Source organism: Pogoniulus pusillus, chromosome 10 (assembly GCF_015220805.1).
Source record: "Pogoniulus pusillus isolate bPogPus1 chromosome 10, bPogPus1.pri, whole genome shotgun sequence".
In the NCBI taxonomy this organism is placed as follows: domain Eukaryota; kingdom Metazoa; phylum Chordata; class Aves; order Piciformes; family Lybiidae; genus Pogoniulus; species Pogoniulus pusillus.
Window position 1 is genome coordinate 28,375,691 of NC_087273.1, and position 18,057 is coordinate 28,393,747.

The 18,057-nt window shown below is 39.2% G+C and overlaps 1 protein-coding gene across 1 annotated transcript in view; it reads right to left on the reverse strand.

Moving 5' to 3' along the window:
• Positions 1-18,057, reverse strand: part of LOC135178814 (dynein axonemal heavy chain 5-like) — a 196,248-nt gene that overhangs the window by 104,242 nt on the left and 73,949 nt on the right. The window contains exons 45-51 of the mRNA XM_064150074.1: positions 15,435-15,569; positions 14,251-14,440; positions 12,184-12,401; positions 10,541-10,852; positions 1,705-1,794; positions 1,382-1,618; positions 698-865 (exon numbers count right to left, since the gene is read on the reverse strand). Of these exons, the coding sequence (XP_064006144.1) occupies positions 698-865; positions 1,382-1,618; positions 1,705-1,794; positions 10,541-10,852; positions 12,184-12,401; positions 14,251-14,440; positions 15,435-15,569 (1,350 nt within the window). The remainder of the gene's footprint in view (positions 1-697; positions 866-1,381; positions 1,619-1,704; positions 1,795-10,540; positions 10,853-12,183; positions 12,402-14,250; positions 14,441-15,434; positions 15,570-18,057) is intronic.

Here is an 18,057-nt window from a genome sequence, read left to right on the forward strand (position 1 = left end):
TAAGTTTGCTATGACACCTGGGTTTGTTCAGCCTTTTGATCACTGGCTCTTCTATCATAAGTTGTTTTTTTTAAGTGCCATAAGATTAACCTTCATCACTTTAGAATGTGGAAAGCATATATTTATTAACTTAATAGCAAGCACATATTTATTAACTTAATAGCAATCTTGCTATTATTTTGTTGTACAGAAAGAATAGTGCAATTTTCACAGAAAGAACTAATAAAGTAGCTAAAATTACTTGATTTACCCTCTGAAAAATCACCTCAAGTAAAGGATGAAGTTCCTTATTTCTGCTCAGTTTGGCTTATGAATAAAGTCTGCACAGCATGGGTAGACCAAAGTTTAGTTCACACACGGCAACACCAAAGCACAGGAAAAGAAGAAATCTTCCAGGAATTAGTATTTTATCAACAAAATCACCAGCCTGACTTCTCAGAAGAAAAGAAAGCACATGAAAGAGCATTTATTACATGACCTTGTGGCCATGGTTAGCAAGGTTTAAAAGAACCCTTTATACAAAAGTGTAGATACTTCTTTTTTTTCTTGTAGGCCATGTGAGTACTGGCCAAATGCCTAAGTTCAAATGTCAGTATGTAATCTGAAGAAAAATCAGATTACTATTACACTTCTGATTAAAGTTTGTGCCAAAGTCAACTATTGCAATATTATGTTACATTGTTTCCACTTCACCTACCTTAATCATAACGGTTTTTCCTGTTCCCTGTTCCCCAATTAGCAGAACAGCTTTTCCTTGCTTCATGATAGTGTGCATTAGAAAGTCTGTTCGGACACTGTCTACATTTGGAACTAGAATGGAAGTGTATTCTGGAACTGAATCTTTAGGGTAAATATATTCTGGGACCTGCATAAGAAAGATGCAAAAAGTTGGAAACTTCCTACCTGTCCACACAATCATTTTGCATCAGAGCACAAAACTAAACACACTTTTAAAAATGTACATTAGGAAAACATTTCTTCCTGAAAGCCAAGCAGCCATTTATAGTCAGACAGTACTTTGGCCAAGCCTTTCCAATCATTGTTAGACTAATAGGATCTTTTCACTCCACTATCCTCTGTACGTGAAGAAAGCTTTTCCTTGCTCAGAGTTCTCAGTCAGGCAACAGACAATACATAAAGCTAAGATCACTTCTGTTTCACTTCCAAAGCTATTTCAAGTACATGTTTCTATTCTCTGCTAAAGCTATTTATGGAGTAAAGGAGGGGGGGAATCTTCCAAAGAAACTCTTGAGTCTTTGGTAGTGTTAATCTTCCTAACCAAATTATGCAGGGTTTAAAATAAGAAAATACTATGTCTCTTACCAAATACATCTCTCTTGTATACTCATTTAAAAAGCTTAGCATGTCACAGCATACGAACCTTCTTTGACCAGTGCTCCCAGTGGCCACAGGCATTGATACCGAACTCAAATATGGTTTCATCCCCATTCACAGTTGGTAGTTCTGTCACTGCAGAGTGCTTCCGTAGGAACAGCTCCATTTTCAGCCTGTCGTCTGGCTCTAAAAGAGCTCCAGCTGACCACATTACAGCAAAAATGAACAAGCGAGCAATATGCTCCTTGCTGAGCTGCTTCTCATTCCGGTCAGACAATAAACCCTGCAGAGCAGATGTGATATGTAACTACTGCCCTCCTAGAACAATGTCCCAGCACAAGTAACAGAATCATGGAATGTCACATCTACCTGTAGGAGGTCAATAGCTTGTTTGATGTACATACATTCTAAAACTGGCATTTTTGGTGACACAGATGAGGAAACAAAATCTATCACATCCTGGAAAAGAAAAAACCATCATTTAAAGAATCTCTTACTATGGTGTGAATTATTTCTAGATAAGAGCAATGTCTTAATTTCAAACACATTCTGAACTTCATTCCAGACAATATTTCCCCCTATTTCTAGGATATAAATATTCAGATTTAGACCATGAGATTTTGCTAACAATAACATATGAGAAAAATTACTTTGATGTGCCACGGTCAGCAGAATTATTCATAAGAGCTCTGTGAAGAAATTTCCTAAAGAGCAATTTGAAGATTGCCTTTCAGTGACATCAGGGATATGCCATTTGTGCTCTCCACTGGATGTTTTCATCTACCATTGCCATTTTTCATAGTAGGAAGATAAAAGCACTACAATTGCTATAACAATATGTATATAATGTATACCCACACCACCATAACATTTTACCTGCCTGGTCTGTTCTGACTGCTAATTATTGTACCTGTCCCTCTTAAAACAATGGTCTCCATTTCCCGTAGAACCATGGCAGTACACAAAGGGAATTTTGCAACTGGTGTTAACAGAACCTGGACTTTCCTCAGGTTACTCCACAGTGATGGCTCCCATACTTTGCCAATTCTTCTGCAGCATCTTTAGCAAAGTTTCAAATTGATGTAAAGTCCTGTCTGACATTTGCAGTGCAGACTCATTTTAAAATATCAGTTGCTATCTATACCACAGACTGATGTAAATTATAACCTACTTTCACTTCCATTCAACAATTTTTATTATAATTAATATAAAATAGGTTCAATTTATCTTTATAATCTTTGGAAATCAACACTGTCTAATCATTCTGGCAAATAAAAATACAGCAGGGACACTACGGGAGATAGTAATTTTCACACAGAATCACAGAAACATCCAGGTTGGAAAAGACCCTCAGGATCACCAACTCCAACCTATGACCCTACTCTACAAGGTTCACCATAAATCATATCCCTAAACGCCACCCTGAAACACATCCAAGGTGGGTGACTCAACCACCTTCCTGGGTAGCTCATTCCAGTGTCTGACCACTCTCTCTGTGAAAAAAACCTTTTCCTAATATCCAGTCTAAATCTACCCAGTTTCAGCTTGAGGCCATTCCTCTTTGTTCTGTCTGTGAGAAGAGACCAGCACCAGCCTCTCCACAATGTCCCTTCAGGTAGTTGTAGACAGCAATGAAGCTTCCCCTCAGCCTCCTCTTTTTCAAACTAACCATCCCCAGCTGCCTCAGTTGCTCCTCATAAGATTTACTTTCCAGGCCCTTCCACAGCTTCACTGCCCTCCTCTAGACCCGCTCCAGCATCTCCACATCCCTCTTGTATTGCAGTGCCCAAAACTGAACACAATACTCAAGGTGTAGCCTCACCAAAGTCGAGTACAAGGGAACAATCACCTCCCTACTCCTGCTGGTCACAGCATTTCTAATCCAAGCCAGGATGCCATTGGCATTCATGGCTGCTTGGGCTCATATTCAGCTGCCTGTCTGTTACAACTCCCAGATCCCTTTCTGCCAGGCAGCTCTCCAGCCACACTGCCCCAAGCCTGTAGCTGCCCCAAGCCTGTACCTTTGCTTGGGGTTCTTGCAACCCAAGTGCAGAACTTGGCTTTTGGCCCTGTTGAAACTCTTCCCATTAATACTGGCCCATTGATCTAGCCTATCCAAGTCCTTCTGAAAAGCCTCTCTACTCTCATTCAAATCAACACTGTCACCTAACTTGGTGTCATCTGCAAACTTCCTGATGACACTCTCTATGCCTGAACCAAGGTCACCAATAAAGATGTTAAAAAGAAGTGGTCCCAACACAGATCCCTGAGGAACACCACTAGTGACCAGCTAACAACTGGATTTAACTCCATTGACCATCACTCTCTGGGCCCTCCTGTCTAGCCAGTGGTTTATCCATGAGACAGTGTGAATGATTTCCATTCACATTTCCAGTGTCCTGCCAGTGAAGGCTAAGACAATGAAGACATTCAATCACCCAACAGAGTAAGCAATCACATAGATATTTTTGAAAAATCAGTGTGCTGCTTATCCACTTGCTGCTCAGTTTTGTTCCAATTCTTGGCTTACTTATTTTTGCCACTAAATTTCTCTAAGTACCTTATGCTGAGAATTTACTGGCAAGAGACTGAAGCAAATTTTTTACCTGTCCTACCAAGGCAAATTTAATGAGATTTGTGAGTAACACACAGAGCAAAGACAAATGTGTATATATATATATATATATATATAATGAGAAAAAACTCAAACATCTTAATCTTGAATAGAGCTTATGGCTCAACAATCTGAAAAAGAAGACAATCTGAATGCGGGCATATACAGCAGGAGGGTGGCTCAGAAAACACTCCCTTTTCTGTTATATCATGTTGACTACTAAATGTGCTTCCATCTCTGTGTGTTGATTTTTATGACTTTCTTACTAAAACACCTAGTTTTCCCCCAGCAGCACACAGGGAGCTCAAGTAATTTACTGAGGAAGTTGTGGGTATCACAAGGAATAGGTAAAGTAAGACACTGCAAGCAGTATGATAAATTCAAATATAAAGCCTTCTAAAATTTGGACCCAAATTTATCTGAGATTCAATTTCTTCATCTGCAAAACAGGCTAGATGTCTCACAGGGCACTGAAGATTGTTTAATAATTGATTTGACTCATTCAGAATAAAGATATTTCATGAATCAAAGTAGTCTGTACTTTCAAGAGCTCAATTTTCACCAGAATGGGTTTTATTGTACCTACAATAAAATTGGCCCCCTAGTTTAGGAGGGACATTGAGATGTTTGAGCATGTCCAGAGAAGGGCGACGAGGCTGGTGAGAGGCCTTGAGCACAGCCCTACGAGGAGAGGCTGAGGGAGCTGGGATTGTTTAGCCTGGAGAAGAGGAGGCTCAGGGGTGACCTTATTGCTGTCTACAACTACCTGAGGGGTGGTTGTGGCCAGGAGGAGGTTGCTCTCTTCTCTCAGGTGGCCAGCGCCAGAACGAGAGGACACAGCCTCAAGCTACACCAGGGGAAATTTAGGCTTGAGGTGAGGAGAAAGTTCTTCACTGAGAGAGTCACTGGACACTGGAATGGGCTGCCTGGGGAGGTGGTGGAGTCGCTGTCCCTGGAGCTGTTCAAGGCAGGATTGGACGTGGCACTTGGTGCCATGGTCTGGCCTTGAGCTCTGTGGTAAAGGGTTGGACTTGATGATCTGTGAGGCCTCTTCCAACCCTGATAATACTGTGATACTGTGATACAATTTGAGTGTAGCTTCTTTTGTGTGTAATTTTTGTTCTTTGAGTTTAAGAAGAACAAAAAAATCTATATATGCCAATGTTTTATTACTACTATTCTTAAATAATACGTGGCTGAAAGAAGGATGCAATATCAAGACAGCGATTAGCTTGAATTCACTACTTATGAAGGTATTTTTGTTTGTATAGGGGTCTGTGAAAAATCAGTAGAGTTGTGACAAACACACATAAATTTTAAAGAATCTGTATGAAGAATTTGCTCTTCCTCCCAATGAGACTGCAAAATGAACTCTGACACTTAAAACTCGTAACAGAAAAGACCCTTTTGTACAGCACAGTCACTGTGCTGTACTACTGGACTGCAGAACACACTTTAGGATGAGATGGTTACTTACTCAAAGGGTTTAGACAAGCACAATAACAAATAAATAATGCAAGGTTATTAGTGTGGTGGTTTGGATGTTACCCGCCCTGCACACTTTGGAAGTCACCCAGACTAGACTCAGCTGGCTCTAGAAATTTAAATGAAGCTTATATTTACAGCTTAGCACAATATACAAGCAGATACTTACAGTCTATACAGCTATAAACAGAAGTATACAAGTTAAAAGGTAATACAGAAACACAACTCTCCTCCCAGAAACCTGAGTCCCCAGGAGAGGCTCCCAACCACCCTTCCACCTTGTCTCACCTTGTCCAACCCCAATGCCTTACCCCAAACATTGCCTTGTGCCCAAGGAAGAATGCAGGGTTGACATGGGGGGTTAGGAAGCAAGTGGATTAATCAGAGAGACAGGGTGAGGTTAGAGAGAAATGCAGCTCAAATCCCAGCCTGTGCCCAAATGCCTTATCTGTGTTTTTACTCTTGTTTTTATACATCTCAGCAAGCCTATCAGGGAAGTAGACATCACCATTGTTTCCCTTTCACAGCCTGTAATCTAGTTCTTCTCCCCAAAACATTCTAGCCTGCTTCAAACTAGCACAATTAGTATTTGTAATATTAATTTGAACATCAGCATTTAAACATTAAAGCTAAGAAACTCGGTCTAAGAGGCAATAGCAGCCTTTATCCAAATAAGATAAGGGCGAGATTTAATATGAAGGGAGGAATAAATCACATCTGACTCCCAAATGCATCAATAAGGGATCCAGGGCACCAGATCTGTGTGTTTTTTTTTTGTTTTTTTTTTTTAAGAAAAGGGGACTGTCATTTAAAAATTGCTAGGGTTTTTTGGGGGGTTTTGATTTTTTTTTTTTATTTAAACAGTACACAGAGAGGCTGAAACTTCTGTTACTCACTAACACCCATCACTAGTGTGAGCTTCTCATTTTGTAGACAAACTAAATCACACCACTCAAGTAATTACTTGAATTATTTCAGTTCTTTGTAACTTCTATCAACTAAACAATTCTGTTGCTTACAGGTTGCAGCATAATTCACAGACAAGAGATTAGCAATATAGCTTTTAAATTTAAGGGAGTAGAGAATTTGTGTGGGAATGTTTAGCCTGGAGAAGAGGAGGATCAAGGGTGATCTTATTACTGTCTACAACTACCTGAAGGGGCATTGTAGCCAGGTGGGGGGTGGCCTCTTCTCCCAGGTAACCAGCAATAGAACAAGGGGACACAGTCTCAAGTTGTGCCAGGATAGGTATAGGCTGGATATTAGGAAGAAGTTCTTCACAGAGAGAGTGATTGGCATTGGAATGGGCTGCCCAGGGAGGTGGTGGAGACACCGTCCCTGGGGGTCTTCAAGAAAAGACTGGATGAGGCACTTAGTGACATGGTCTGGTTGATTGGATAGGGCTGGGTGATAGGTTGGACTGGATGATCTTGGAGGTGTCTTCCAACCTGGTTGATTCTATGATTCTATGAATGGGAGCTCTGCTGAAATTATTCCTAAATAGGAAACAGAAAGTACTCAAAGATAATGGGTGGGCGGAAGGATGATCATTAGCCAGCAATGTGCTCTTGTGGCCAAGAAGGCCAATGCCATTCTGGGGTGTACTAGAATGGCTGTGGTTACTAGGTCAAGAGAGGTTCTCCTGCCCCTCTGCTCTGCCCTGGTGAGGATGCATCTCAAATATTGTGTTCATTTCTGGGCCCTTCAGTTCAAGAAGGACAGGGAACTGCTAGAGAGCACAGAGCCAGAAAAATGATTAAGGAGATGGAACATCTTCTTTATAAGGAGAAACTGAGGGAGTTGAGGTTCTTTATCTTGGAGGAGACTGAGAGGTGACCTCATTAATGTTTATAAATACATAAACAATGAGAACCAAGAAGATGGAGCCAGGCTTTGCTTGGTGATGCCCAATGACAGGATAAGGGCCAATGGGTGGAAGCTGAGGCATAGGAAGTTCCATGGAAACATGAGGAAAATGTTTTTCACTTTGAGGGTGATGAAACACTGGAATAAGCTTCCCAGGAGGCTTGTGAAGTCTCCTTCTCTGGAGGTACTCAGAACCTACTTGGATGCACTCCTCTGTGATCTACTCAGGGTGATCCTGCTCTGGCAAGGGAGTTGGACTGGATGATCTTTCAGGGTCGTTTCCAGCCCCTGGCATTCTGTGATTCTGTGATAATCTGAGTTTGAGGAAGGTGAGGGGTTTGTCTGGGGTTGGTTTGTTTGCTTTTTAGAAGCATCCTTGTGTTTTAGAGTACCTCCTGTGTTTTATATAAAACCTCTTGACTTACAGTGGAATTTTGAATATCCATGAAAAAAAAATTAACACTCTTTCCACTGGTGCACAATCATCTGTTGTTTCCTCATACATTATTCCTAGTTGCTGTGCCTTCATTATAATGATTTTATCCAATATGAAACATCCAGTGAGAAATATTATTTTTATTATCATAAATAATGAATGTTTCGTGTAGGCAAACTGGAATTACTGTAGAAGTTCTCTTAGATCTATGTTGGTTAAATTTAGGTTGATTTCAGAAGGCCTCTAAAGGTACACACAAAGATGCTCCTTTGTTACTGTATCTCTGTCAATAGCCTAGTAAAAAAAAAAGATATCTCTAAGCTGCTTCTATCAATGTTTTTCTCAGTACTAGCATTACATTTACCATGGTCTGGATTTGGGGTTTGACTAACACTGCTGATGCATCTTAGTTAACTTTTTTTTTAATGTAGAGGAAAATAACAACTGTAAAAAGAGCCACCTGAATACAAAAGTAGTGTTACCCTCATCTGCAAAATAACTGTTACCACTTCTACTTTTTGAGAAGAAAGACAGCTCATTAAAAGTGAAAGAAAACTGACAGCATGACAGCTTTCATTTACATTTCTATAGTTCCAAAAGCAGCCTTCAGCATAGAACTAACTTCATATTTCACTGCATTTTCATCTCTCAATCTAATAAAATACATATTTTTCTGGACTTTATTGCTATTGCTTCAGGCTTGGGTATTTTAAATGTTGTTATTACGTTTTCAGAGCAAGTTGCAGAATAAAATAAAAATAGAATTGTGCCAAAGAAGCAGTAAATTGACCCACATATACATTACTTTGGAAGCATATTTTAAAATTCATTATCAGAATTGTTTCTCTTGCTGCTGCAGTAAATAATATGTCAAATCATTATGGTTTGGAGGTAGAACAGAATGAACAGCTTGTTAAACATTGGGCTCAAACTAAATGGGCACTAAAATGAAATATATCTGTAAAAAGACATTTGGTGTCATTCAAGACATTCCAAAACTATATTAATCATTGCTTTTATTATGACTTATAAATAAAGCTTCTGAAATGTCACTCAAAAGTTCAATAAAAACTGCATTTGTAAAAATCCAACAACTATGAAAAATGTTGCAGGAGTTAACTCCTGTGAAACCTAACAGCTGTCACACAAGTAAACTGGAAGAGGCAAGCTGATGGAAAAGCAAGGTGTATAGGTTGCATTTGTTCCACAGATACTGGGGAAATCACTAAAACATTGCAAAGCAGTAATTATTTCTTTCAAAAATTCCAAAGAAAAAATAAGGATGTCAATGTAATTGAATAATGTATACTATTGAGATTATGCTTTCAGGCCCACTACTGATTACAGCTATTCATGGTACTAATGAAACCTTTCTAATGATTCAGTATGCTAAGGCCAAATAGAGGGGGAAAAAAATTCAGAATTATCCTTTTGGATCTATTGATGGAACACAATTTAGTCAGAGATGCCATTCTGAAAAATCTTCCTTGAGCTGGAATCATGGACTACAAAATCAGAAGCCATTACAGTCACCTATGCACATCTTTTAAAAATAACTAATAGATCATACACATTCCTGTTGCAAGCAGAATTAAGATTCTACCAATCTGAACCTAGCTTAATTTTTTTTTTTTAATTGACATCTGTAGATCTCACAGAATCACAGAAACATCCAGGTTGGAAAAGACCCTCAGGATCACCAAGTCCAACCAATAACCCTACTCTGCAAGGTTCACCTCAAATCATAACCCTAAACACCACCCTTAAACACACCCAGGGTGGGTGACTCAACTATCTCCCTGGCAGCTCATTCCAGTGCTTGACCACACTCTCATAAGATTTACTCTCCAGGCCCTTCCACAGCTTAATTGCCCTCCTCTGGACCCACTCCCAGTACCTCCACATCCCTCTTGTATTGCAGTGCCCAAAACTGAACACAATACTCAAGGTGTAGCCTCACCAAAGCCGAGTACAAGGGGACAATCACCTCCCTACTCCTGCTGGTCACAGCATTTCTAATCCAAGCCAGGATGTCATTGGCCTTCATGGCTGCCTGGGCACACAGTTGGCTCATATTCAGCTGCCTGTCTGTTACAACTCCCAGATCCCTTTCTGCCAGGCAGCTCTCCAGCCACACTGCCCCAAGCCTGTACCTTTGCTTGGGGTTCTTGCAACCCAAGTGCAGAACTTGGCTTTTGGCCCTGTTGAAACTCTTCCCATTAATACTGGCCCATTGATCTAGCCTATGCAAGTCCTTCTGAAGAGCCTCTCTACCCTCATTCAAATCAACATTGCCACCTAACTTGGTGTCATCTGCAAACTTCCTGATGACACTCTCTATGCCTGAACCAAGGTCATCAATAAAGATGTTAAAAAGATGTGGTCCCAACACAGATCCAGACAGAACACCACACAAGGACATTTACCCACTCCCTTTATGTATCCTAAGAGGAATTAAATTGGAGTAACTATTACAGCCAAAAATAATATCTCTGTTTTGCCAGCATGCATTATAAAATAACTACAGATTTAACAACTCATTGCCAACTAACCTATGCAGACAAATCAAAGCATCCAAATCATTTATCTGTTACTGTTTCACTCATTCATTAATATTAAACATGATTTTCTGTTTTGTTTTTAATGCTTCTGTTTCTGCTTCTGTTTTGTTTTTAATGCTTCATCCTTATTTCGATACATAAACAAAGAGAAGTTAATAATTGAAAAAGCACTCAGGAAGAAAAAATACTTCATTAAATAAAGAATAAGAAATGCATTTCTTCAGAGCTGATTGAATTAAGTACCTGAAATACAGCACCAAAGCAATTCCAGAAGATATCAGAGTACACAACAGGTAGTGTCTGCAGCCAAGCCTTTAAAATAGGCTTCCAGTCTAACACTGAAGAGCTCATGAAGACCATTCCATTACGAGAAACTGTTGCAGGGGAAGCATTGTCAATGTTGTGAGGTTCAAAAATAATTTTGCAACTGGGAGACATTGGAATACGATCACCATTGGCCAAAGTAAGAGTCTTATTATCATCCAGAACAGAGTTTAGATTTTCAATCCAGATTGCATCAACAGGTCCATCCAAAACTATCCAGATATGCTCACCCTAAACAACAGAGAGAAACACACACATGCAACTTTATGTACATTGACCAAAAGTACAAGTTTACTTAATAGCAGGGAATGTCCTTTATATAAATAATGAGCTGTAATTTGGTGCTAACTAGCTCAGCATGACCTGCAATGTTTATAATTGGCTTATTGATTTCAATCCTCCCTTTTTTAACCTGTGTCACACCAAATAGGATATTAAGGAAGAGTGGCAAAAGTTATTTTGCTCCAGGTTAAGCTAAAGTTGTCCCTTTCTTCTAAAAAAGTACATTAGCCAACCCAGCACCCATCAAGTTGGATGAAAACATATCTCATTAGACCCTGTGAGGAGAGGCTGAGGGAGCTGGGGTTGTTTAGCCTAGAGAAGAGGAGGCTCAGGTGTGACCTCACTGCTGTCTATAACCACCTGAAGGGACATTGTAGCCAGGTGGGGGTTGGTCTCTTCTCCCAGGCAACCAGCAATAGAACAAGGGGACACAGTCTCAAGTTTTGCCAGGGGAAGTATAGGCTGGATGTTAGGAGGAAGTTCTTCACAGAGAGAGTGACTTCCCATTGGAATGGGCTGCCCAGGGAGGTGGTGGAGGCACCGTCCCTGGGGGTGTTCAAGAAAAGCCTGGATGAGGCACTTAGTGGCATGGTCTGGTTGATTGGTTAGGGCTGGGTGCTAGGTTGGCCTGGATGATCTTGGAGGTCTCTTCCAACCTGGCTGATTCTATGATTCTATGAAACACAGTCAGAAACATGAACATATAGTCACTCCTTGTGAGATGTTACCTAGGTACTTCATGTAGGGCTTCCCATTTTCCAAGTGAGAACAGAATGTAACTTCAGAAGATTTGACAGTAATTATGATTCTATGAAACATCATCTGCAGGCGTGATAAGAGAATTGAGTCTATACTGATTTCTTACCAACGTCTCTTACTTTCTGATATAATTAGTGAAATAGAGTGGCAATAACATAAAACCAGACAAGAGAAAATTAATTTTTCCTTTCCTCACATCAAAATAGGAACAGCTCCTGCTTTTGCCTATGAATGATAGGATTAGAGGGAAGCAAAACCCTTACATTTTTTTCTAATTTAATCTGGAACCTCAAGTGCTTGGGAAGTCAAGTGCTCTCTACCATACACTCATAATTCTGACTCCTGTCTACACTGAGCTAGTCAAACACAAAACAAAACTAGCAGTGTATTTCCATATTTAATTTCTAATGGGAGATTTTTTTTTGCATAAGCAACAGATAATGAGAACTTATAGAAAGAGCATCAAATGTCCTTATTAACTATCATGATACAACAACCATTACCTTTAAAATGACCATTACCTTCTTTGCTTTTAAAGTTTTTCTCCATAAAGTAGAGAAAATACCATCTGTCCAGTCATTTGTAGCAACATCAAGGGTACCAAACATCTGGGAAGCTGTGATTGCCTTTGGGTTCATTCTCATTTCTTTATGAGGAGCACCACAATCTGTCATTGCTTTCATCAAAATATGAATGCATTTTGTCTTTCCTGAACCAGTTGGACCTAGAGTCATCATACCTTAAAAACAGCATAAACATGGTTTAAAGAAAAATGTTAAAATGTCATGCTACCATTTAATGGCTCTTTGCATCAATGATCCTTGTTTTATTTTTATCAAAATCCAATATAAAAAAGATGTTTCTCACTCCACTTAATGTTGACTGAAATGGAATTTAAATTAAAAGGCCTCTGTAAATGTCTGCTTTATTATGATAGGCAAGCCTATATGGGTCTGTACCCCCCCTCAGGCTGTTCTTTTCCTTTTCCTAATTGGAAAACACAACTGCCTTTTGATGTTCACACACAATGACATTGACATGACTGGTAGTAAACAAAACTAGCAATTTCTAAACATCTGTAATGAAAATTAGTGCTTCCAAATGATGTACAAAACCAAGAGCACCCTTCTGGAGCAAAAACTAACAAAAATATGTTCTTGTATCCATGACATTTTAATGCACCTTTCTTACATAAAAAACAGTGAACAGTAACCAAACTTTTACTTTCATCAGTTTACATAGATTGCCTGAAGGCAATGAAGCCACATCTTCAATAATAAATTGAGCCTACAGTTGATTCTTTTTAGTCATATTTTCTAAATCATCTAATTAAGAGGCTCAGGGTCTGGCCAAAACCAGGTGACATGTTCAAACTGAGACCTGGACAACTCCTACTAACACTAAGGGGAAGTGGACAACATGGGACTTAGCTGGCTTTGAAATTTGCTTCAACAACCAACCTCAAACCCAAGTTACAAACCCAGTGATCTGGATGTAAATTATCAGCTCAGCACAGCATTAATCACTTAATTGGTCTAACCAATAATGTGAATGAAACACTCAAGGCTTTAAGATCTCAGACTGTGCAAAGCAAATGAGTTGTTTCTTTTTTATTTGTTTCTTCAGTTTAAGCTTGCTATTCTCACACTATGACATGAAAAAACATCACAAAAAGGATGACATCTTCACAAATCTTTGCACCTTTTCTCCTAAACAATATTTAGTTGTTAGAGGTTAGAGATGTGGAGGACATTTCTAAATAAGGGTATTTTAATTCCACTCAGCTCTGAATTGTGAACCTGGTTTTACTAATGCCTTTGGCACCCTTTCTGTGACAGGATAAGCTTTATTCATTAGCCCTTTTTTCACTGTAAAAATGCATTTTCAGAGAATCACAGAACAGTAAAGGGACCTCCAGAGGCCATCTTGTCCAGCTCCCCCATCCAGCAGGAGGTGGGTTTATGTCTCCGCAGTTTAAATGGACAGAACTGAATAGAAAGAACAACACTTGGAATTATATTGCATGCTTGGTAGAATCTATTGAAGTAAAGGTTTGATAGATTACTTCTTGTAATGCTAGACTGGATGAGGCACCCAGTGCCATGGTCTAGTTGATCGGATAGGGCTGGGTGATAGGTTGGACTAGATGATCTTGGAGGTCTCTTCCAACCTGGTTGATTCTATGATTCTATGATTCTATGTTCCCACAACAACATTAAACATGAGCTTCATGACTGAACTGTGTCTGAGGGCAACAACTGTTTTCATAACACTGAATGAAATGGGCTGTTTCTGAATTTTACTGTACACTCTACATTTTAACGTGTTCCATAGACATTTCAATCACTCAAGGCCATACTCATATTTCCCATAAAAATGTAAGAAAGCTAAAATCTCACTATGTGCACTGCACACTAAAAAAAAAAAAGTCATAACTGTTTCCTAGCAAAATATTCACATAGGCTTTAAAAATTACATCTGTTCAATTTTAAAATATATTTTTTGGTTAAAATATTCTCATTCTGCAGCAGCTAATATAAAAAGCCATTACTTTTATGCAATCTCAAAACCTCATCTGGCATGCTAACCATGTCGGACTTGCTGAGTTTCATACAGCTGAATGAGTTTAAGTATCCATGGTGGATGATGAATAAGTCCTGCTTTCTCTGCCTCTTTCTGGATGGCTGACTGTAGTTCAGGATACCCAGCTTTATCCAGAGTAATTCCAGGGAATAGGTCATTAATGAGACTCATAAATAAAGGTTCATCTTCATCTACCTGTCAAGGATAAAATAGAGGGAAATCTATTATTTATTCACTGAAATTATCATTGAGGCTGTAAACAACCTTCAAGAATGTGCTATATATAAAAGATGGTGGTAGAAAACTTTCTCTTTTCCAAATATTATAGTTATGAATCAGTTGTATTAAGTGAATTTCAAACAGTGCAGCTACAAGTAATAATTTCTAAATTAAATACTCAGAGCTTGTAAAAATATTAACATCTTAACACAGTTTTCTTCAATACACACACGTTTCTTCATTTTTCACAGAAGGTAGCAAGATTTATTCAAGTCATATTTTGCCTTGGATTTTTTATGATTTTTTTCTTTCTGTAAATCACTGAAGCATGCCTGTAGGTCTGAACACATGTACCAATGCACTGAATAGATTAACATCAGAACAGAGTAATTGGTTTCATCACAAAACTGGCTCCCAAGGTAAATACACAAAGTCTAGATGTGCTATAACCTTTCAATTACAGCAATAAAAAGAAAGATGAATACTTTAAATAGCAATGTTGAATGAGATTAGACTATACAAGTAGGTGTTAGCTGCTTCTAATTACCTCACTCATTGCAATTCCTATGACGTTCTGAAAAGGAAACACACTCCCCACAAATGTACAAATTGAAATTCTACATTAAGAAGGAACTTTAATGACATCATTAAAAGTATTTTTCCTCTCCTCAGATAGGGCAGAAAGAATAAAACCCAGGAGTTAATTAGAAGACCCAGTTAGGTCCCCTAGGATCTGATGGCATTTCCAATATTTTTTTCAGCTGAGGCTTCTGTTTTCCTCTCTTTAGAAGATAAATAGCACTCAGATTGTGATTGTATTCTGATTCTCCACTCACTAATATACTGTATTAAAATCTGAAAATAATGTGTCAAATTGATGAAGAAAAAGAGCTTTCCAAAAGGCATAATAAGTACACTTAAAAATGCAAGGAAAGTACTCTTTATGGGAAAGTCACCAGTGTTACATTACCAGTTTGGAGAGGTTCATGTCCCGCAGAACTCTCATCACTATGGTTTTCTCTGGCTCTTTGGGATTACATCTTTTTACTGCTCCAAGTGTTCTTAAAACAGACAGGATATTTCTAAGTCCAAAGTCATAGTGAACCTTGAAATAATGCATAAACACAATTGGTACCACGGAGATCACAGTATCACAGTATCATCAGGGTTGGAAGAGACCTCACAGATCATCAAGTCCAACCCTTTACCACAGAGCTCAAGGCTAGACCATGGATTAAACACTTTAAAATCATTTTAATAAATGCTGAAGAAGAAAGTAACTAATAAATAAATATGTTATTGAACTTTTAAATATTATTAATTTCACAGCTTTTCATCTTTTCAAGTAGATTTCCAGCTCTGTTGCTGAAAGGTAATTTCCTGAAGGTAATTACCAGCATGGTGTGTCCATACCTGCCAAATGTCCCTGTTGGTGACAGGCTATTACTTTTAAAAGTTTTCAGTAACAGAGATGCATCTTCTGTCATTTTCCTAAGTTCACCATTTGCCAGGTGCACAAAGAATAAACCTCACATCTTCAGACCACCTTCTGTTTTCTGCTCATGACAGGGTTATTGCTACCTTGATATATGGTAGTGGGATTTACGACCAAAAGGGTCAATCTCTTGCTGATTTAAAGAAACATACTGAAATTATTTAGATACTATTTGTTTTATGGTATTGTATCCTGTTCTGTACACAGTGACTTTCTGTTCTGTGGATGTTGTCTCAACAACTTGGTTCAGGACAGGATTTACTCCAACAGCCATGTGCATCTCAGAGGCATATTTAACCAATTCTGGATTTAAGGATGGTAAGGGCTGGGATATCTTTCCTTTCACTGTGGGCATAGTTGCATACCTGCAGAGCTATACACACATATTCAAATTATTTTAGCACTTGTACCCAAACATACAATTTTGTCTTAGTTAATATGCAAATATTCTGTGATACATTTCCTCTTTGACCACTGATGCAAATCCTAGAAAGGAAACTACCAGGGTAAAGGTTTTTAATTATAAAGTCTCACCTTCAGCTGGCTGCTGAGAAAACCAAGTGGTAAAGACAGACATGAGATGAGATAATAAAGATATTCTCATATTTGGAGAATTTCTGCTCCTTCTGATTGATTAGAAACATTTTTGAGACCAAGTGCATAAACTCTTTTTCACACTGTCTTTTGTCCACTGAACTTGGCCAGTTTCCAGATATGAACCAGCCACTATCTCACTTCCCCTGCTCAACAGGACAGGGAGAAAAGTAGATTAAAAAAAAAAAAAAAAGCCAAAACCAAACAAAAACTCTAGGGTTGAAGAAAGACAGAAATCTGCCAGAGAGAATCCAGTGGAGAGCTACCAAGATGACTGTGTGACTGAACATCTCTCCTATGAAGAGAAACTGAGACACCTGGGGCTGTTCAGTCTTGAGAGGAGAAGGCTGAGAGGGGATCTGAACAATGTCTACAAATATCTGAGGGGTGTCAAGATGAAGGTGCCAATCTCTTTTCAGTGGTGCCCAGTGACAGGACAAGGAACACTAGGTGCAGGTTAAAACACAGGAGGTTCCACCTCAACATGAGGAGACACTTCCTTATGGTGAGAGTGATAGAGCACTGGAAAGACTGCCCAGAGAGGTTATGGAGTCTCCTTCTCTGAAAACTTTCAAAACCCACCTGGATGTGTTCCTGTGCAGCCTGTGCTGGGTGATCCTGTTTTGGCAGGGGTGTTGGACTTGATTGCAAGATGAGAGGATTGTGAGAGCAGGTTTGACAGCAGCAAACAGAATAACGCTACTGATGCTACATGACTAGACTTCATTCAATTTGCCTAAAAACTAATTTGAAGGCTAATGGATACACACATAATATTACAGGAAATCACTGGCAAGTGTGACCTTTCAGAAGCTATTCTATAATATAAAGCTGGTGAGTAAAACTCTCCCAGAAAAGGAAAATGGAAGAAATTGAAACCAATTTGGTAATATATAGAGAGAATGAAATTACAGAGGTATGGAGAAAGGGAAAAACCCTCCAAATCTATACTCCCTGGTTTAATTCTGAAATAATGAGGGAAATATGATGCACCATTATCACAGTATCACAGTATTATCAGGGTTGGAAGAGACCTCACAGATCATCAGGTCCAACCCTTTACCACAGAGCTCAAGGCTAGACCATGGCACCAAGTGCCACTTCCAATCCTGCCTTGAACAGCTCCAGGGACGGCGACTCCACCTCCCTGAGCAGCCCATTCCAGTGTCCAATGACTCTCTCAGTGAAGAACTTTCTCCTCACCTCAAGCCTAAAGCGCAGCCTGAGGCTGTGTCCTCTCGTCCACCTCATATTAAGGTGTAGTAATCCAAAATTTCTACATGGAAGTCAACATAGTAACTAACAACTATGTGATATAGAACTGGCAACATATGTAGCATAGAACATACAGTCAATAAACCCTAGTTCATTAGTATCCAACCACAGCAGGCATTTGAGCTGCCGCTTATCTATCAGTCTTATCATTTCCCCTTGAGACCCTCTAGTGGACAGTCAGACAAAGGCAATCAAAGGGCAACAACTAGTTCTGTTCTTAAAAACAGCT